We start from the raw sequence: 21,929 nt of genomic DNA, 5'->3' as shown, positions 1-21,929 counted from the left end.
GTGAGGCTTTCAAATGAGTTATAACTGTGTTTAGGTTTAGCAGTAATTAATAAGCTGCTACTCCTCCACCTCTACCTGTACTTCTTGGAACATGATAGTTCATGTGACTCATTGGAGTCGACTCATTTAAAGTAACATATTCATCCTGCTGCAGCCAGGTTTCAGTGAGACAGAACAGATCTATGTGATGGTCACTTATCAAGTCATTTATTAACAAGGATTTAGATTAGAGATATCTGATATTTAATAAACCACACTTTATTAACTAACTGTTACTTTGTTCTGTAAGAGGAATTGTTTTAATGTTTAAGAAATTCTGGTAAGTCACTCCACTTCGATTTGTTAGTGATTTGTATAGTTTAGGTGGTCTGGGAGCAGACACAGTCTCTATGCGACAACTAAGACTAACGTTACATTTATGTTGATACCAGCATATGTATTGATGTCTGACAAACAAAAGTTTCTTTCTTTAAAAAATATAGTAGTCTAGCTGCATTCACACAGCTTCCAGTAATCGACATTCAAACTAACTTACCAAACTAATCCTACAGGTGAAGCAAGTTACCTTGATTATTAACGACAACCTCCTATTAGTATAATATAAACCAATCAACCATTAGCATTTTCAATGTTACATCAATGTCACCACAATGACTGACATTATTTCAACCTGTGACCTGACACATGACCTGTTATTAGAATGTGGAAGTACCCGTCCTGCTACTCTGCTTCAGCCATATTGTCAGTTCTTACTCTCCTTCAACAGGAATGTGTGTAAGATGGTGTTGACGCAGTCTTCATCAAGTCCAGAGTCCAGCTTCAAGAGGACCAACCGCAGTCCTATGATGAGGCAGAAGAGAGGTGAGAAGTTACTTGGCACTGAAACAATTAAAATCTTACTATCAAAAATTCCGAAGCCACAGAGCTACTGGTTGGTTCATTCTCAGTTGTCAACAGTTTATCTGTAGTGTTCATAGGATCCACCATCTAACATCACCTACGTGTTTTAGTGTAGTGACATAATCATCTTATAATTGTGAATTTCTTGCATTGTTTTGCATTTGAAGTGTGTCATCATTGTGAAGTGATGATCAAACTTAACCTTATTGTCACATAACACCTGCCCTTTCCTGTGGCTGTGGTCTATACGCCACGTATACGCCAAAACACCTCAGTCTAGTATATTGACAATTAATCCATCCATCTGTCTGTTAGATATTTGATTGAGAATCATTTCGTACTCCTCAAATTAACAGGCTCTCTCTCTGTCACGGCGCTCTAGGTAGCGGACCCACATGCACGGCGGAGACAAAGCTCGGTGATAATACGGATTTATTAGAACTCGTTGTCAGGCAGGCAAAGGTCGATACACAACTGAGGCAGTAGCGGTACATGCATGGATCAGACAGTCGGTGGTCAGGGGCAGGCTTAGGTCAGACTAACGGCAAGGCAGTATCACAGATGAGGCAGGTGGCAAGGTCAGGAAAAGCAGGGTCAGTCACAAAACAATCACACAAGACAATCTGGCAGGGAACTATGAATAGAGGTGGTGCTTAAGTACTGGGTGACTGATTACTGATGACATACAGGTGGAGATAACTAGGACAGGAAGTAAAGTAGCGCTAACTGGGTAAGGAGCTAAACAGGAAGTGGTGACAAAATAAAACCGGAAATGAGTGAGTGCAGTGGCTAAATGACATGAGCTGTGACACTCTCAGGCCTCTGCAAACACTGGAAGAACGAAGGGTTCACTCGTGTCAACTATGTATTTGTCTTCTTTGAGTAAAGACGGCAAATAAGCGACATGAAAGTAATACTAATCCTGTTTGCACCGCTCATGGTCATAAATTTGTGATTAGTCTAATCTAGTCTAGTCTTTTTGCTGTTGTTCAGGTTTGGGTAGTTTAACAAAACATATGCCTGGGTAAATGGTTCCTATATAAATAGTATAGAGTAAAATAAACGAGACCAGGCAAAGCTGCAGGATGCAGAGACAAAGCGGTGATCCAATCATTTCCTTTTCCTGCAGCTGCCAGTCTGTGCAAAAGTACAGAATAAAAATGTGTTTTGTGTTAAGTTGCTGTAACCCTTGACGTCACAGTTTAGATCTGCTTCCGCTTTTATTCTGAAGGACATCCTGCCATAATCACACCACAGCTGTTTTCCCTGTCACTACCGGTCCTCATTATACACACCTGTCAATAATCAGTAATCTGCATCAGTATATAGTCTCCACCTCACACACTCTCCAGTTGCCAGATTGTTGCGTGCATTCCACCACTTTCCAGCGTCTTTGTAGTTTGCCTAGCCTTGTGAACAGAACCTTGTTTCTGACCACCGTGATCATCGTCTGCCTAATCCTTGTCTGCATTGTCTGCCTTTCCGCCGAGTCTAAATGGTGTCAATTCTGCACCTTATTCTGACCACGAGTTTGCCCTGTCCTGAACGGTATTGTATTCTGAACCTGCACGTTAACGAACCCTGCCTGTCCACGGAAACGAGACTGCTTGATCCATTGTACCGAGAACTGTTGCTTACCTGTGAATGACCCTGCCTGACTCTGACCCTGCCTTTTGCTGAATAAATCCCTTTTTCACCATCACACAAGATTGTCTGTGCTGTGCATGTGGGTCCGTCATCTACGGAGGTTTGACAGTTGATGCTATGTTTGATGATTTAAATAGCTTCATGTGTAATGGCATGTTTATCAGATATCTCATTTCAAGTGCATACCTATGGGAAGTTCTTCCTGGAGAATGAAGTGTTTTAAAACAGTCATGTATTATTCACAAAGCACTAATGTGTTTTAATGTGTGGCATGTGTGAAATGCCTCATGGTGTTTGGTCCATTCCCAAGTATACACACACACACACACACACACACACACACACACACACACACACACACACACACACACACACACACACACACACACACACACACACACACACACACACACACACACACAATATTGTTCTTATATTTTGTAGATGCTTTGCAGCTTATCTCATCATTTATCGTCTCGTCTTTTCTTCAGCATTCCTGCTGTACTAAGCCCTGCTCCCTCTTGCTTTTCCACTCAGTTGATGCTTCCAGCAGCCAGTCAAACCACTCAGCTGCTAATGCTAGAAAACGCTTCACGTTACAGGGCCTTTCCAACAGAAGGTCTCTCCCAGCAGGTAACAGTGTGATGTTGAACGGATTGTCTGGGCCACACGTCATACTGTAAATCTTTGTTGACGTTGTCCTCATTGCTTCATGTGATTTTCTTTGTGTGATGGCATATGTAATAACATTTATCATGTTATTTGTAAGTATGTTCATTAACTTTTCTTTTTCTTCATCTATATCAGTGTTCTGTCTTTGTCAGGCAGGTCTATCATAATAAAAGCCAAATAGTCACTGCTCTGATCATGTATCTGAATTCTTCTAATCTCCAAGTCTTCTTGACTGGCGCAGGCCGTAGTCACTTTGGTGCCCTAAGCGAGATTGTGATTTTGCGCCCCCTGGCCAACTGCCTAGTTTGCCCATGCCCAGAGCCGGCCCTGTTTTTGACATTTGAAGGCTTATTTTTGGGAGAGTAAAATTCGAGTCTTACCACATTCACTGGCATCTAATAATCTTAGTCTAAACAAAACATGTTAATGAGACTAATAAGTATGGCTTTTTTAAGTTGGATAACAGTTTTGGAAATAACTGAACTGCCAACAACTTTCCGACAGCTATTGGTCTTTTTTGATCTAATATCCTATTTCAATGTGAACTTCGAAATAGATCATTGTAAACTTTTTTATCAGTAACCTTCCCTAGAAGAAATGATGACTTCATGTTTTTGAAGCAGGACAACAACCTTGCAAAGATTAAACAAATCAGCCAAAGAATGTATGATTGGTTCATCTTTTAAAAATTGGGTAATATTCTGAACTGTGTTTAAGAATTCATTGTTCATTGTTCATTGTTGAAGCACCTGTTCCTGAACATTCAGAAAGTACTGGTCCCCACTCAAACTGTTTTGTGAGATTGAGTGGAAAGTTAATCACAGTAAATGTAGACCTAGGTTCCTTCTATGGAAAACTGAATATCTGTTATTTTTGTCCTTTATTTACATTAGATGCAATGTCTTTACACCTCTTCTCTTTGGCTTCAACATTTTCATCATTGTGTTTTCCTGACTCTGACTCTGGTTCTTCATTCTTTCGGCTTTCTTTCTTTCTGCCACCACTTTTACTTTAGAGCCCGCTGCTAAAGAGGCAGACGTCCCCCGCCGCTTCTCCCTCACCTCTTCTCTTGCATCCTCTTCTACCTCCTCCTTTGCTAGACGACGCACAAAAGGTACCTCATTAGCAATTAGAATTGTAGTTTTTTTTTTATTTGCACTTATATATGTAAAACATATGTAACAGACATATTTATGTCAATCAATTAATGTAATGCAGCACTATGAAAATGAGGCAACATAAATGTGGATCATATTCATTTATTAGAACAGAACAGTATTTTCTTACTTCCTGCAATGCAAAGATGCAAATTAAATGTTAATTGAAAATAAAAATATTGTCAAGGGGAAAAAAGTAAATGAGTTTTGATACGCTCGACATAAAAGGCAGGAAATAGGAATTTGATATGCTGACATTTAGGATGTACTGTGACATTAAGTTGCAGCGGACATGCAATTTATCAGTGGAATATAAATGAGAAATGCTTCTTGAAGCAGGCTGCTGGAGATTAAAAATAGTTCCTCTTTCATCCATTTCCACTCAGTACTTTTTGTACTTTGATTGTAACTTTTGCAACAACTGAAAGCACTGCAGACAGAAAGGCAGGTGAACGTGGGCCGTGGGTACAGCTGTTTAGCCTCTGGATCTTTTCATTTACGCTTTGCTCTTATTCACTAAAACAAGCTCCAGTTATTGGATTATCCTAATTTATGTTTACATGGCTATAACCTAAACTTATCATATTTTCCGGGCTTAGGTCACCATTTAAAACATGATAAAATACATTAAATAACAAAACTTTTGACTTGTCACAGGATTAGGTTGAGTGAATACAGCAAACATGGGATTTCAATGGATTTTAGAGGGTTAACATTTTAACCATGGGATTTATTCCACAGGTGTTTTCACTTTTCATCTTGTTTCACATGCAGCATATACTGAACATGATTTTAGAATTTTAGAATATTTAATATTAATGTTGAGTGACTAATACTGTTACTGCCAGAAGATCCACTGGTCGCTAGGTTTTATGGAGTTTGCATGCTCCCCGTGCTTCATTCACTGATTCAGCAACCTGTATAACCAGTCTACAGCCCATATGAGCTAGGTGTGGCTACACTCCACGTGTGATCCTGTAAAGCAGGGCTGTCAGACTGAAGCCACTGCTGGTTTTCCCAACTTTTTTAAGGTCTTTGCTCTAGCTCCTACAGATTACATTGATGTTTTCAGTCAGGTTTATACAGTCACTCGAAAGCTGAATAAGCCAGCTAACGCCTGATCGCGGTGATGAGCAGAGAGTGTTGGAAACCAGCAAAATAGCCAAAAATGTAATAACATTCCGATCTAACTCTCATCTCTTGTTTCATGTCTTTTCCTCTGTCTAGGCCCCCTGTCTGTAAGCTTAAAGAGCAAGAGACATGAGATTAAAAGTGATCCCACACCCTATGGTTATGAAGGTACATTAATGTGTCAAAACACAGCAAGCATGTCATTCAGTGTAATTATGGGGTGCCAAATGTAAAAGGAGCACCTATAACTAGTTTTCTCGCATTTAACAAAATGACACAACATGTTTTCTCACTTTTAGTTAAATGTGCAAAAGTTAAATGTTAAATGTTAACGAACTCAATCGCCTCAAACAGTGCTCGCAAACCCCGCCCACATCTGATCTGGAAACTTTTGTTTTTAGCCTGGACGTAACTTCGGCTAGCTAGTATAGTTAGCCAACTAATTCTCCACCGGCGCCACAGAAATATTCTTTTTAAACCTACTTGACTCCTCATTAATGGTGTTTACGACAGAACAGCAGTTTGAAGCGGAGCCTCAGCCCGCACACCTGCCGTTACAGCCCGTTCAATCTCCCCCAACGGGAGGGAGTCGGAGCTGGCGGCCATGATGGCTTCGACTTCAGGCTTCTCTCCAGTATTTTCGTGCACCGATCCAGAGTCAGATGTGGGCGGAGCTATGCGTACTGTTTGACGTGTTTGAGTCCGCGTCACTGATCTAGGATAATAGGGGGTGGAGTCTACTTAAATATTCAGTTTGATCATTTAACATTTACATTTAACATTTAACATTTAACATTTACATTTAACATTTACATTTACATTTAACATTTAACATTTACATTTATATTTAACATTTACATTTAGACTTTTGCACATTTAACAAAATATGAGAAAACATGTTGTGTCATTTAGTTAAAGGTGAGAAAAGTATTTATAGGTGCTCCTTTTACATTTGGCACCCCATATGTAATGGGGGTTATTTGCCTGTTTTTTTGTTCATTAGTTGTGCTGTAGTTGTGATGTATTTGGTTAGTCTTTTGGTTCATTTTTAGTAGTACACTCGCTGTGCAAGCATTGTTTACGTCTTTTTGTTGCATGCCTGTTTTGATAACTTCTGTTCCATTTGTAATATGTTGAGAGACACAAGCACCTGACGTATCAGATACCACATGTGCTGTGCATTCGGTTTGCTGATGAGGGCTTTTGTTAGCTTAAAACCTGCCCCGTTTTACATTTTGATTGTGATTGATGATGACACAAAGAATGCACGTACCTTTACTTCAGATACTTTGAGCGGTGCTATGGCCACAGTCAGGAAACGTCAGAGCATGACTAACAACAATACCACCACTGCTGGTCGCACCTCAGGTCTTCCTAGATCCACGTCCCAACCAGGTAACTGCTGAGGAGGCCTCATCTTTTACAGTAACATGTATTTATTTAATTTTACTTATGTGTGAAAAAAATTATATTGTTTTAGATATGATAATGTCATTTGTGTTTTAAATTTATTGTGCAGTTTACGTTCTTGTATGCAACTTTTCTGTACTTTGAAACCCCCAAATCATATTCACTGATTATTCAATCCAAGTCCAATCCGAGTTTTCCTTCATGAGCTTTATTTTTTTTCTAAGCTAGAAGAAATATTGTTAAAAAAAGAAATCGTCTAAGACCTACCACAGTGGAAAAACTGATGTTTTTAAATAAAAAAAACAATGATGTGTCCCCAAAACCATAATTACTGGCCACAACATTACAAAAGCACAGTAATTGTCCATACCCCAACCACCCTCATCATCAATCATTTTCTATAATGCCAGTGTGTGTGTGTGTGTGTGTGTGTGTGTGTGTGTGTGTGTGTGTGTGTGTGTGTGTGTGTGTGTGTGTGTGTGGATGGATGGATGGATGGATGGATAGATGGATGGATGGATTGATCGACCACTACAGCTTTCCTCTGCTCTTTGTCCATCCCCACAATGTCTGGTTGGTTCGCCATTACCTTCTGTCTGTCTGTATCTGGAAGTCCCACAGGATCTTGGCTCGCTCGTTCTCTACCACCTTGGGAGGTGTTTCCCACTTTGACCTTGGATTTTCCAGTCCATACTCTGCGCAGATGTTCCTGTATACTATGCCAGCCACTTGGTTATGGCGTTCCATGTATGCTTTCCCTGCAAACATCTTACACCCTGCAGTTATGTGCTGGATTGTCTCAGGGGCCTCTTTGCACAGTCTACACCTTGGGTCTTGTCTGGTGTGGTAGATCTGGGCCTCTATGGCTCTGGTGCTCAGGGCCTGCTCCTGTGCAGCCAGGACGAGTGCCTCTGTGCTGTCCTTCAGCCCAGTCCTTTAAAGCCATTGGTAGGATTTGTTGAGATCAGCCACTTCAGTTATGTTCCGGTGGTACATCCCATGCAAGGGCTTGTCCTCCCATGATGGTCCCTCTTCCAGCATCTCATCCTCTGTTCTCCACTGCCTGAGACATTCACTCAGCACGTCATCTGTCGGGGCCTTATCCTTGATGTACTTATGGATCTTGGATGTTTCATCCTGGATAGTGGCTCTCACGCTCACTAGTCCTTGGCCTCTTTCCTTGCGGCTAGCGTACAGTCTCAGGGTGCTGGATTTGGGGTGGAACCCTCCATGCATGGTGAGGAGCTTTCGTGTCTTAACATCTGTGGTCTGTATCTCTTCCTTTGGCCACCTTATTATTCCCGCAGGGTATCTGATCACTGGCAGAGCGTAGCTGTTTATTGCCCGGGATTTGTTCTTGCCATTGAGCTGGCTTCTTAGGACTTGCCTTACTCGTTGGAGGTATTTGGCTGTTGCCGCATTCCTTGTTGCCTGTTCAAGGTTGCCGTTTGCCTGTGGTATTCCAAGGTACTTGTAAATGTCTGCTATTGTTCCTTCAGGGAGTGAGACCCCTTCTGTGTGGATTACCTTGCCTCTCTTTGTCACCATCCTCCCACATTTCTCGAGTCCGAATGACATCCCGATGTCCGAGCTGTAGATCCTGGTGGTGTGGATCAGCGAGTCGATGTCTCGCTCACTCTTGGCGTACAGCTTGATGTCATCCATGTAGAGGAGGTGACTTATGGTGGCCCCGTTCCGGAGTCGGTATCCATAGCCAGTCTTGTTTATTATTTGGCTGAGGGGGGTCAGACCTATGCAGAACAGCAGTGGGGACAGTGCATCTCCTTGGTACATTTGATGGATACTTGGGCAAGTGGCTTCCCATTGGCTTCAAGGGTGGTTCTCCACAACCTCATCGAGTTTGCAATGAAGGCCCTTAGAGTTCTGTTGATGTTGTACAGCTCCAAGCATTCAGTGATCCATGTGTGTGGCATTGAGTCATAGGCTTTCTTGTAGTCGATCCAGGCTGTGCACAGGTTGGTGTGTCGCATTCTGCAGTCTTGGGCGACTGTTCTGTCAACCAGGAGTTGGTGTTTGGCTCCTCTGGTATCCTTACCAGAGCGAGCTATATAGATAGATGGAGCGGTTCGTTTTCGCTATTTTCAGTCGACTCTCAGTCACCTTTCTGACGCTGATCACACACTTATCACACCCTCATGAGCCGACTGTCAGCAGCCCCCCTCCTTGGTCTGTCTGGGGAAGGTGTTAAAAATGTTAATGAGGCCACCCCCATTTTAGCACCAAAGACGCAATTCCAGGGTAAAACCAAAAGGTGAAGCTTTAGTATCTGACCTGTAGAGTTATGGTCAAACAGCAAGTATAGGCACAGTTCTGAGAACAGGACATAGATCTGATAATATCAGTTCTACACTGTTTGCTAGGGCAGACAGACAAACAGACAGACAGACAGACAATAGTCTGTCTAAACAGTCAACTAAAAAGTTGAGAAAACTTGAAAAGTTGACTTCATTTCAGAATTGAACGTTGTACTAACTGTTTTTTAATCATAGATAAGCATCGGCAGCTCACGCTGCCACAGCTGCCAAACTACCTTCTGGAGGTTTATCAGTTACTGGTTGTATTAGGTTGAGTTGGACTTCACAAAAGTACCTAATGAAATTATTAAATTCTTATTCTATATATTATTCTTTTTCACTTGAATGCAGTGTGTGTCAGTCTGCCTGCTTTAGGAACTGTTTTAAATTGAAGAAAGAACATTTCAATGTTCTAATCAAGCTTAGATGAACATAACAATAGAGAGCCTCTTTTCAGACAACGACCAATCCACAGCACTAGTTAGACTGGTTTCACACCACCCCCTTCTCCCCAAAGCACCAGAGTCCTGCAGTGCTGTTACCTGATGTGATGTAACCAAATACATTTGTGAACTACTTCATCCATCCATCACTTATAAGAGCCTAGTGGTTAAAGCACACAACTTCTCACCCACAGTTTTTAATTAAACTGTTTTTGTTAGTTGGTGGTTTAAAATAAGAAACTTTTATATCCTAAAGCCCTAGACTTAACACTTTCTTTTTATCAAGTTTTATTTACAGATTTTATAAACGTCCAGTTCATTTGACCATTTTCTAAACCAAGTTGTCTGAAAGTTTGGTCACTACATTCTTTTAGAGCAGAAATGTTTCTCAAGGAGCTTCTACATTATATGTCCTTCATGGGGGACATGGTCTTCACACCTTCTCACAGTCCTTTGTTCAACTGATGAGCCAGTTCTTTACAGGTGTGAAGTGAAGCCTATTGTAAATAGAGGATAGTGCCTAACTTTACTCAGACTGAAGGTTACTGCACTTTTGGTAATGTTTCTGCTTTAAGAAAAGTCTGTAAGTTAACTTGAAAATTATTGAGCAATCACAATCAGCCGATTGCGGTGACATTTGGCAGTTAAAGTGACTGAAATGACACAGAACTGAAAGAATATGAGCTGGCATAACTCATAACACATATGTATGCAGATCTCTATATTTTGTGTCACTTGAATTTGTGTGGTAAACAAAAGACACCAGAGGCAAGTTTACACCAGGAGTCTCTAGCTGGGAGCTTCTTTGCATTAACCACTAGGCTGTTGGTCCTCTGAGGGAGTCCTACTGTATGGACAGTAACTAAATTCCTTCATACAGCATTATGTTAACAGAGCCTTGATTTGAGTGGAACCTTTAAAGTTATGGATCCATAAAGAATTTTCTTTTTAAGCAGTTTACAAATATATCTGGTTTTTATGGCTCAGGTGAAGTTGTGTGGAAGTTGAGTCATGTCAACTCTTTCAGTCTGGTTTCCTTCTTGGGGGAGGGTTCATCACACCTACTCACTTTTGTGTCTTTTGTTCACGTAACGAGCCAGTTCTTTGCAAGTATGAAGTGAAGCCAAACTGAAGGATAATATGGAACTTCCCTCAGACTGAGGAAGCTTTTGGTCTATGTCAGTTGTCAAAAAATGCCAGTAAATTTAGAGCTAAACATTACAATACAGTAATACATACGATACAGTATAATTAAAACAAATAAAATATCCATGTGGATGTTGACTGAATGTTTGACTAAAGGGCATTGTATCCATAACAACTGTAATTTTCTACTCGCTTAGACATGACTTAGACATGAATAGCTTTAAGTTCAGTTATAAACTACTTTACATTTAAGACGCTTTATATACATTTAAGACGCGCTATATATATATATATATATATATATATATATATATATATATATATATATATATATATATATATATATATATATATATATATATATATATATATATATATATATATATATATATAGCGCGTCTTATACCTGAAGCACTCGAAACTGCCAAGCAAAGGCTACAAGCCTTGGCCAGCCGCCTAAAGAGATAAACCAGAGACAACGAAGCCAGACGAATAAACCGGCTGTTCGCAACACAACCTGCGAAAGTGTACTCTCAATGGCAGGGTAATAACAGCAGAGCAGACCCACCAAGGCTGGAAACTGAACAGTATTGGAAAGGTATACGGGAAAGGGGGCGTCACACAACAGTGATGCACAGTGGCTGGTAGATCTGAGGGAAGACCACAGCAACCTCCCTGAACAGAATCCAGTGACTATCACAGTGGCAGACATCCAACAAACAAGAGTCTCAGGTATGAAAAACTGGACAGCATCCGGCCCTGACATGATCCACGCCTACTGGCTAGAGAAGCTCACTGCAATCCATGAGCGCCTGGCAGCACAAATGAACCAGCTGCTAAGGGATGGGACCCACTCTGAATGGCTAACCGAAGGGCAAACAATCCTGATAATGAAGGATCCCTCAAAGGGTACAGTCCCATCCAACTACCGTCCAATAACCTGTCTCTACACAACATGGAAGCTCGTGTCAGGCATCACCGCAGCTAAGATCTTCCTACTTCCTAGATCTTCCTCATCTTCCTACTTCCGCCTCGCGAGGAGTGCAGACGTGTTTTCTCTCTGCTCCTGCTTTGCTTTTGCTTGCAGTGTCCTTGTCTTGTCTTTTTCTGGAGCACCCTGATCTGCTTTTCTGGAATAACATTTTTGAACATGGAGCTAATCAACTGGTCACTCAGCGCACTGGACAAAATGTTTTCACAAAGGAAAGAATCTCCAGGAGAACCACTCTGCCCTTTGGCGACTTTTGTCTCCGGCTACGTGTGGGACGCGTGGGATTCCTGGTGCCCCGTGTGTCTGGAGCCTCTGTCCATCGAGGATGCAAAGGATCTATTCATATTTTGGACATTGATAACAGGGCTACTCATGATTGGCTTTGGTGGTGCTCTGCTTTATCGGAAGATTGGAAATATTGGAAAATCTGCGGCCTCCATCTATTCTCTTCCCCTGTTGTGACTCCCGTCAAGGACAACTGTTGGACTGACATGTATACATCTTGGTCGGCCTCGGTCATACTTCTATAAACAACACTTCACTACACTGATGCAGATACACCCCCTCCCACCCCACCTTACAGTCTCACTGTCTGCTCTTCGACCTTATCTATCTGTCCTGATGAACCCAAGAAAAAATTCCAGCAAGGTTTCCACTTGTACTGTGTACCACTGTATGTGCGTATGTTTTTTATTGTTTGTACTGCAATTGCTTCCACTGCTTTCCCGCTGTGGGACTAATAAAGACATTCTATTCTATTCTATTCTATTCTATTCTATTCTATTCTATTCTATTCTATTCTATTCTATTCTATTCTATTCTATTCTATTCTATTCTATTCTATTCCATTCTATTCCATTCTATTCTATTCTATGAAAGGTGGGCACATGGGTCAATACATGAGCGAAGCACAGAAGGGCATTGGTTAGGATACCAGAGGAGCCAAACACCAACTCCTGGTTGGCAGAACAGTCGCCCAAGACTGCAGAGTGCGACACACCAACCTGTGCACAGCATGGATTGACTACAAGAAGGCCTATGACTCAATGCCACACACATGGATCACTGAATGCATGGAGCTGTACAACATCAACAGAACTCTAAGGGCCTTCATTGCAAACTCAATGAGGGAGTGGAGAACCACCCTCGAAGCCAATGGGAAGCTGTACGCTAAGAGTGAGCGAGACATCGACTTGCTGATCAGCACCACCAGGATCTACAGCTCGGACATCGGGATGTCATTCGGGCTCGAGAAATGTGGGAGGATGGTGACAAAGAGAGGCAGGGTAATCCACACAGAAGGGGTCTCACTCCCAGAAGGAATAATAGCAGATATTGAGGACAACTACAAGTACCTTGGAAAGCCACAGGCGAATGGCAACCTTGAACAGGCAACAAGGAATGCGGCAACAGCCAAATACCTCCAACGAGTAAGGCAAGTCCTAAGAAGCCAGCTCAATGGCAAGAACAAATCCCAGGCAATAAACAGCTACACCCTGCCAGTGATCAGATACCCTGCAGGAATAATAAGGTGGCCAAAGGAAGAGATACAGAGTCCTACTAGTCCAACAACCTTTTGAGGGAACGGTGAGTCCGTGGCAAGGAGCAGCATAGAACAAATGCAGTATTGAATGACAATGATCCAGCACAGACTGATGGCCTGGGGAAGTATATGAAAGGGCAGAGAGCAAGCACAGGTGCAAGGAATTGAACTGATTGCAGAGTCTACTGAGGGAGTGGCTGTGGTCCAGAAAAGTGACATGGTTTGGTGAGAGGTAGAGCACCAGCACTCCAGCCCTGGGATCCTAACAATAAGAGCAGATGAGAGCAGTGTTTTACCATAGTGATTTGGTTTGTGCTAGTGGAACCAACCTTCTCTGCTGAGCATTATTATTTGTCCAACACTGCTTGTCTACGGGGGTCTATGTCGTCCTTTTAGTGTCTATTGTGTATAGTATATTTAAAAATATTTAATACCTTTTCACTGCATTTCATGCTGTATTACTTTGCTTGGCATACTACCAAACCTAAGTAAATAACTTTTTATTTAGATTACTCCAAGAAAGATTTTTGTGAAAATTTGAGTGGCCTAGTAGCTCAATGGGTAGAGTGTTGGCCTGAAAAGCAGAAGCAGAAGTTCTATCCCACCAGGGATAGACACACTTCACACTAACTCCTTGGGCGCTCCCATTAAGCTGTAAATGCAGAGGACACAATTTTCTCAAAGGGAATCAATTAAGTATCTTTTCTGGCCTTAAGATTAGTTTTAAGCATGTATCATAGGATCTGGACAAAAGAAGGAAGAGTTTCAAATGAACATACAGGTTTTCTTCTAGCAAGGTTTAAGTTTTTCACTTTAGCTCCATCTATTCAATTCTTTGGCATGAACTCTTTTTAAAATCTCACAATTTAACATACTTAAACTTACTTACTTATTTGTTTAAACTTTCCTAAAGTGTGTTTCGATCAATTAGCACAACTGCAAATTGTTCAACATCAAAATCATGATTCTTTAAAGTCTGGGAACAGGTTTGACAAGGTTTCTTCACCTGCCAACATGTGTGTATGACTATATGTCAGAAATAATGTACAGATAATTTGTTCCACACAGGCTGGACCCAGCGACAGATCCCTTCCATCGACACAGAAGACTTTGAGACAATCCCCTCCAGCTTAGAGGAATACTCTAACTCCTCAGAAGAAGATGGCAACAATAAAAATGTAGGTAACACTGAGCTCACAGTGTATGCAATGATATGTCCAGTTCATAGCAAATCAGTACCACTCACCACAAACACACAAACTAGACATAGAAGCAAAGAATCAGAAATGCTTAAAAAAACAACTCAAAATCACAGATCAGTCATTTTAAATAATAGAAATCACTACAAAGACAGAAAAATGAAAACCAGTTTTGACATACTGCAAAACAAAAATCTGTGCAATGCATACAAGCTAACAACTAAACTAGAACTAGAAAAAAACAAACCTCACACATCTGAAATCGCCTCAAATGCAGGAAAATCTGTTTTATAACTTGGTGTGTATAGATATAAATATAATTTTTATAGTGAATTTGCACCATATGCATACAACTGAATTGATGGATAACGTTTTCTTCACTGCTTGAACATTTCCATGAGTGTGCCTCCCATTAGCAAAGTTTACAGATTTAGAGGAAAGATTCCAGGTGATGAAACTGCTAGAGGCAACACGCCCTTCTTGGTTTTTTTTTTCTTGGTAATATAATTTCCTGTCTGTGTCCTAGTGTAATTATTGATTTGATTCACCTGTGTTCATGTGTATTTAAACTCTGTCTTTCTGTTCAGCCTTTGTTGGTCAGACGGTCAGAAACTGTGTTGGAAAAGTTACAGTCTGAGTTACAAGAGTTTTTGGTTTCGTAGTTTGTGTTGTCTTGTTGATGTCATGTGTTTGGTCTTTGTATAGGTTTGTGCCTGTACAAACCTAGTCCATGTTAAGTTTAATTAGTTTATCCTGCGGGTCAGGGCCAGTTCTGGCAAAGTTGGCGCGCTAGGCAACATCCTAATTTTGCGCCCTCTACTCTACTTGCATCTATGCGCCCCCCAGACTCACAAACGTGTTTCGGCGCTCTAGGCAAGATCGCGTTAACATGTTTTTTTCTGAAGGCTTGGAGTGGCGCCCCCCCCAAGCAGGTGGCCTATGCCCAGCTGTGGGTACAGTGCTGTTAGTGTCAGGGAGTAGAAGGAAGTAATACTTATCTAGTTCTACCCCCTTTTATATTAAATTTAATCTTCCTATACCATCAACATTGCCAGTACAAGAGGATGCAATAACACTTAAAATATTAATACCAATATTACCCACCAACAAAATTATACACTATCTAAACCCGAATATTGTAACATGTAGTGCCCCCCAAACATCGGGCTTTAGTGATTTTATTAGTGATTTTATTTATAATACTTTATACTTTATTCTTTAAATGCTCTTCAGCTTAGTCTTCTTTCAGCTTTAACTACTTCAGCTTACTTTTGTCACGGCTTGGCAGGAGTGAGCAGAAGAGATCGACCCAAATGCACAGCTCGAGTGACAGGACTTTAGGCTTTAATAATATTAATCCAAAACAGCAGTCAAAAGCGTAGTCAAGCAGGCAGTGATCAAAACTAGTAATTCAGAGATCCAGCAGAAGTACAGGCAGGTATAAAGCACAGTCATGATACAGGCACAAGTCAAAAAACTTTAGACTTACTGGGTTTGCTGGAAGGTTGAACAACAGGGTGCTTGAACAAACAATCTGGCAGAGAACAAAGGAACATGCTGGTGGCTAAATACTGACTAATTGCAAGTTAACCACAGCTGGGAGATCACGTGACAAAAGGCAAAGCAGGTAAAAAGCATGATAGAACAGAAACCGGAAATACTACCAAAATAAAACAGGACATGCATACCAAACCTCAGACAGTGTCAACTTTAAGCTACAGACACTGTTTAAACTATAAAACAGTCTTCAGCTATTCAACTATTAATCTTCCATTCAGCGTTGTAAAATCTTTTATACTTTCTGATCTATAGCAGTTTACTGTAGATATTGTGTGTTTTTTTTTAACTTTTCCATTAGTGTGTATTACGTGAGCTAGAGTGCGTGATGTCACAGCTAAAGTGTAAAGGAACGTTTTTTAAAGACAGAACTTTTCTCTTTAACTCATCACTACAGCCACAGTTTTTAAGGTATGGATATATTTTTTTCACTCATTCAAAGTCATACTTATCTTCTTTCTAATGATCTGCCTGGTTAAACCCTCAGACCTATACTTTAGTCTGTATATGCCTCAAAGCGCAGGGAGTTCCACAATTTCTCCCATAGACTCTTAATGCATTTGTCTTTGAGACTTTTTTGGAGAAACACCCAAGAATGGCATTTTGAAATTGCGACTGTGGCCACAGTGATACCAGTTGCTCATTAAAGCCTTGGCATTCATTAAGTAAAGTTATTTTTTGATAATTAGTTTGCTGTAACAAGCCTGTTTAGCAGAGGTGCAACTATGCTTTCACAGAGCAGAGAGAATGGAGCCGATTTCTCCTTTTGTCTCCATGACAACGGCGCAACTGCAGTTTCGACTGACAGGTCAAACTCCTGATTCTCAGTGTAGCAGCTCTATGCATATTCCACAATTAATTTATATATCGCCAAATCACAACAAAGTTATCTCAAGGCGCTTTACATGATTTAGCCATTTTCAGCTATATTTTAAATGTTTTAGTTACTTTCAACAATTCATTAGTAATAATTTCCGCACGAAAGCATTTACTGTGCATTTTCCTCTGGAAATGCTTTATCTAGTTAAATATGTCTTAGTGAAACCATCATTTATCCAGTGTCTATACTAATCACTCATTATCACTATACTTTCGTTAAATGTCCATTTTATATTTATATTTAAAATGTTCTATGTTAGTACTTTATATCCTCCTTAAAATTATTCCATATTTTTACTCCATCTATAGACTTACAAACTACTGTATGTCTTTATTCAGACACACTCAAATGTACCCTTTTGTTAAAAATGTAAAGGAATGTCTGAACATTTGTCTGTTAGATTCAATTGTGCTTCTTTCAGCGCAGAGACATTATGCATCTGGCTCTCAGCTGTCTGTTGCAAGGCAACTTTGTACTCCTCCATACAACATAACTCTGTACGCTGTACTCTGGCTCATGCAAGTAACCATTAAAAATAATGTTGGACTGAGCAGGGTGCGCTCCTGCAGGCTGGCTCCGCCCCCTCCCAGCCTGACTGTTGCTGCCGCTGCTACAGAGGAAACCAGGACACACTAGTTGTAGTTTTTGAGCCCACGGCAAACCATCTGCCAAGGTGACTTACGGGAGGAAGAAATGATAACTTCTCTGCATAGAAATTATTAGGAGGCCCATTGAAAAGTTTTCCTTTAAATGCAATACTCACCATTGATGACAGCAAATCACCCACCTAAACAAAAAGCGGAGGGAGATTTCGGCAGATTCATTAGATGCAGCATGTGGAAGAAGTAAAAACAAAGCAAAACAAGCTCATAAATGACATAGCTAAGTGGTTAGCTACAAATTGCAGGTGTTGGAAGATGGAAAAATTATGTTGGGGAAAAATTGAATCCCCTTTTGTAGTTGTACCTTAAATAGGAGAGACACAATCAGTTGAGACCTTTTAGGAGTTTTACTAGCACAGGAGTGAGCAGTTTACAGCAGCAAAGGCAACTTCCTCTTACTCAAAGAGAGAAAAGAGTAGAGCTTACTATATACCTTCGAGCGGTGCATGGTCATACAGTTCAGGGGAAATATTCTCTTCACAGAGCAAGCATGAAGCACATGAAGGACAAAGATGCTACAAAAGGTACTCCCTATTCTTGATAAAAAAGAGAAGTTCTTCTTCCTTCTGCTTGCCAAGGTTACAGCTTAATCTGGTTATAGCAAATCAGCAAAATATGTTTCAATAATTAAATGCAATACTTATAATACATACATATTAATAACATATATATTTTATTATATTATATATAAAATAAAATTGCATCGAATGATGGCACTTGTGATCTTTCCTCATGATGCACCATCACAGGTAGAATACACGAGTTGTATGAAAAGGAGAGGAAAATAAAATTGACTGTGTATCAACTGTTGCTTTCACTGGAGTAGTAGTTTTATAATGAAAATGTGATATGATAATACTTTTGAATTTATTACAAAATACTTCTTATATTAATGTGTTAATCGCGACTAATCACCGAAAACTCAAAAAAAAAAATTTAATCGCTGCCCAGCACAAGTATCAACATTTATTAAATCATTTTATTTTAAATCATATTTTCTGTGTTCGAGTTGTTTGCATTTGGGTTCTCCCCTTCTCCCCTTTTTCCTTTGCCCTGACCCATGGTCAACTAACTCTTCCTGACCTATGGTCCCTCTAGGAGGGTTTAAGAATTGTCCCTCAGTCCTGTTTCCCCGGTAGTGCGCTAAGGATGCAACGGAGTCACAGCTATGTGCAGTGTGCACGTGGGCCATAGTAGCCCACATCCTTCCTTTGTCCTCTCCTTGCTAAATTGCGAGCGTGGAGTCCAAGCTCGTTGAGAGCAGTAGTTTCCCCGCTTGGTGCACGCATAGTAAACCATTTCTCCTCCACTGTTTCTTCAAAGTCTGTTCACACTCGCTATCCTGACACTCCTTTATATCGCCAGTTTGAAACAGACACAGCATAACTGTGATGTTTTTCTCCAGGGTGATACCAATTGCTTTGGGGTGCAGCTTACCTATGAATCTCAGAAGGTGGACTTCTCCCAGGACAGAGGTCACCTCGTCCAGTTTCTGGAGGATGCAGAGAATGTACATTGGTAAGTTTACTCTGGTGCCACAACAGGTGTGGGAGGTCGGCCAGTAGTTTCTGCTCCTTAGTTCAGTCAAAGCCACACTAGATTTACAAAAAAAGGGCTTCTCCTTCCTTCTCACGTCACGTCCTACCAGCACACGTTAATTCATACAATAGCTCATAGTTTACAAGAGTCAAGACAGAAAGCACACTGGTGAGTGGTGGTGTTGAAAGGCGGAGGAAACTGCAGCACGGTCATTAGCCACTTAAGTCGAGCGCTGGGCTTCTCCCAACCAATCCCAAGCCACCACCTCCAACAAGTGACATCGGCCCCCTGTGTTGTGTGTTTGACTTGTGCTTTGCTATTATTGCTGGTATTAATAATTGAATTCAGTTTGTATATATAAATCCCAATTCACTATAACTATAGTCATGGCACTATACAAAGTAAGGTCTAAGACCTTACAGAATTCAAAAACTATATGCTCTGGAAAACTCAAACAAATTCTTTCAGTTATCTCCCTCAACAAGTAAGCTAACCTCCTCTTAGTCACTACCTCATTTTTCACTGAGACTTTTAATACTTAAAATTCCATGCAGCACTATCAACAAAGCTCTCTCCCTATTTATGGTTAATGTGGCTGCTGGCTGGACTTAAGCTTAAGATGGCTGAGTTTAGCTTCAAACTCGAACTTGAATCGTCCAGAAGGCAAATGTAAAATATATCAATCCAGACAGACAAATACGTTACCAACATACATTTGATGAGGGATACAAAAACGATTCATTCAACAATTGTACTATATCTCTGATTGAAGCGCTTTATTAAAAGGCAGGTAGAGTTATTGTATTCCTTTGTATTTATTTGACTGTTGCTGTAGCACAACACCACTTATTTGGTTCAGTGGCTGGAGCGTTGCGCTGCTGATCCCCAGGTTTTAGGTTCAAATCAAATTGTAATAAATGGCCATGGGAATCGTTTGCTCTGGTGACCCCTGCTAAAATAATGACTCCAAAAGGCCTAAATAATGCATTTCCATAGGAAAATGCTGAATGTATTGCTGAATAGCTGAAGCATCTAAAGCACAGATGAATGTATCTGAAGAGAATCAGGAATTGTTTAAACAGAGCTGAATATTTGTAGAAGAAGCTGAAGTTTCAAATTGAAGAAACCTGAAAAAGATTTGCTGAAATTAAAGGAGGTAAGTAACATTTGACATTTGCGGGTTCAAATCAAATTGTAACAAATGGCCATGGGAATCGTTTGCTCTGTTGACCCCTGCTAAAATAAGATATCAAAAAGAACTAGATAAGGCATTTCCATAGGAAAATGCTGAATGTATTGCTGAATAATTGCTGAAAGTAGCGGAAACATTTGAAATAGCTGAAGCATCTAAAGCACAGATGAATGTATCTAAAGAGAATTAGGAATTGTTTAAACAGAGCTGAATATTTGCAGTAGAAGCTGGAGTTTAAAATTGAGGAAACTTGAAAAAGATTTGCTGAAATTAAAGTAAGTAAGTAAAGGTTTACTTAGTTCAATAGCTTAATGTATCAAATCAGCTAAATATTATAATTACACAGTTGTGCGTACAAAAGCTGAAAGAATAGCTCAAAGTTATGGAATTATTCAGTGTAGCTGAAAGTAGCTGCAGAGGAAGTAGTCATTTTAAATTGAGAAAAGTTGGAGCCTTGAAGGAAGCATCTGCAAGTAATTGCTAAACTGTAAAAAGGCTCATTAAGTAATCATAATTAAACAGTCAAACTCAAAGAAAGAGCAATTTAGATTTGGATTAGTGCTCTTATTTAAAAAGGATTTGGAGGACATGTGTGGGGGTAATTAATAAACTATAAAACAGCCTTATTATTTAGCTGTCATTAACCAGTGAGAGGTGTGAAAATGACTAATAAATCTAATAATTACAATTGGTGCTTTTATTTTGAAAGGATATAGAAAATACGTGTTGGTAATTGCTAAATTGTAAAATACAGGTAGTATAATTAACCACTCATATTAAAGTAGTTGAAAGCAGAAACATTGCTATTTTAAGCTCAAGTGCTGGATTGGTACTTTTATTTTGAAAGGATATGATGGAAGCATGTCTAGGTAATTGCTAAATAGTAAAATAATATTATCTTATTATCTAGTCCCAATAAACCAGTTGAAATATTATGAAAGGATTTGGAGGAGGTGTGTGTGCTTAATTGCTAAACTGTAAAAAAGGTCTCATTACCTAGTCACAATTAACCATGCAAAAGCTGAAATGGTGCTATTAAAGCTGATTGGAGCTTTTATTTTGAAAGGATTTGAAGGAAACATGCAGGTATAAGCTAAACAGAAAAATTGTCTTATTAAGTAGTCATAATAAACCAGTTGAAAGCAGAAATGTTGCTATTTATACCTAAAGATCTGGATTGGTGCTTTTATTTTGAAAGAATATGGTAGAAGCATGTGTAAGTAATTGTGAAATTGTAAAATAGTTTTACTAACTACTCATAATAAACCAACTGAAAGCAGAAATATTGTATTTATAGCTAAAGATCTGGATTGGTGCTTTTGTGTTGAAAGGATCTGAAGGAAGCCCATGCAGGTAATTGCTAAACAGTAAAATAGTCTCACTAGGACTACTGGGTTTTCTAAATATACCAGTTCCAACTACAAGGTGTTCAAATGATCTGCTCGGCTAGCTGACACCCTGAATCATCTGTAAACAGCTGCTATTGTTAGGTAAAGAGGGCCATCACTGACGCACTCTAGGTGGTGGGTTGCGTGGGCTTGCTGA

At 40.1% G+C, this 21,929-nt stretch overlaps 1 protein-coding gene across 23 annotated transcripts in view; it reads left to right on the top strand.

The window, feature by feature from the left end:
- Positions 1–21,929, top strand: part of mcf2l2 (MCF.2 cell line derived transforming sequence-like 2) — a 156,332-nt gene that overhangs the window by 116,497 nt on the left and 17,906 nt on the right. For 16 of the 23 annotated variants that reach the window (XM_055507776.1, XM_055507775.1, XM_055507779.1 and 13 more), the window contains 8 exons: positions 767–861; positions 1,283–1,318; positions 3,085–3,180; positions 4,235–4,333; positions 5,604–5,675; positions 6,792–6,902; positions 14,424–14,533; positions 19,059–19,171. In XM_055507776.1, coding sequence (XP_055363751.1) covers positions 767–861; positions 1,283–1,318; positions 3,085–3,180; positions 4,235–4,333; positions 5,604–5,675; positions 6,792–6,902; positions 14,424–14,533; positions 19,059–19,171 — 732 coding nt within the window. Of the gene's footprint in view, positions 1–766; positions 862–1,282; positions 1,319–3,084; positions 3,181–4,234; positions 4,334–5,603; positions 5,676–6,791; positions 6,903–12,691; positions 13,400–14,423; positions 14,534–19,058; positions 19,176–21,929 lie in introns of those variants that run through there. The other 7 variants (XM_055507777.1, XM_055507784.1, XM_041070637.2 and 4 more) reach the window with 6 other exon arrangements.

The sequence above is a fragment of the Betta splendens genome, chromosome 4, assembly GCF_900634795.4.
Source record: "Betta splendens chromosome 4, fBetSpl5.4, whole genome shotgun sequence".
In the NCBI taxonomy this organism is placed as follows: domain Eukaryota; kingdom Metazoa; phylum Chordata; class Actinopteri; order Anabantiformes; family Osphronemidae; genus Betta; species Betta splendens.
This window is presented reverse-complemented; position numbering and strand designations above follow the sequence as displayed.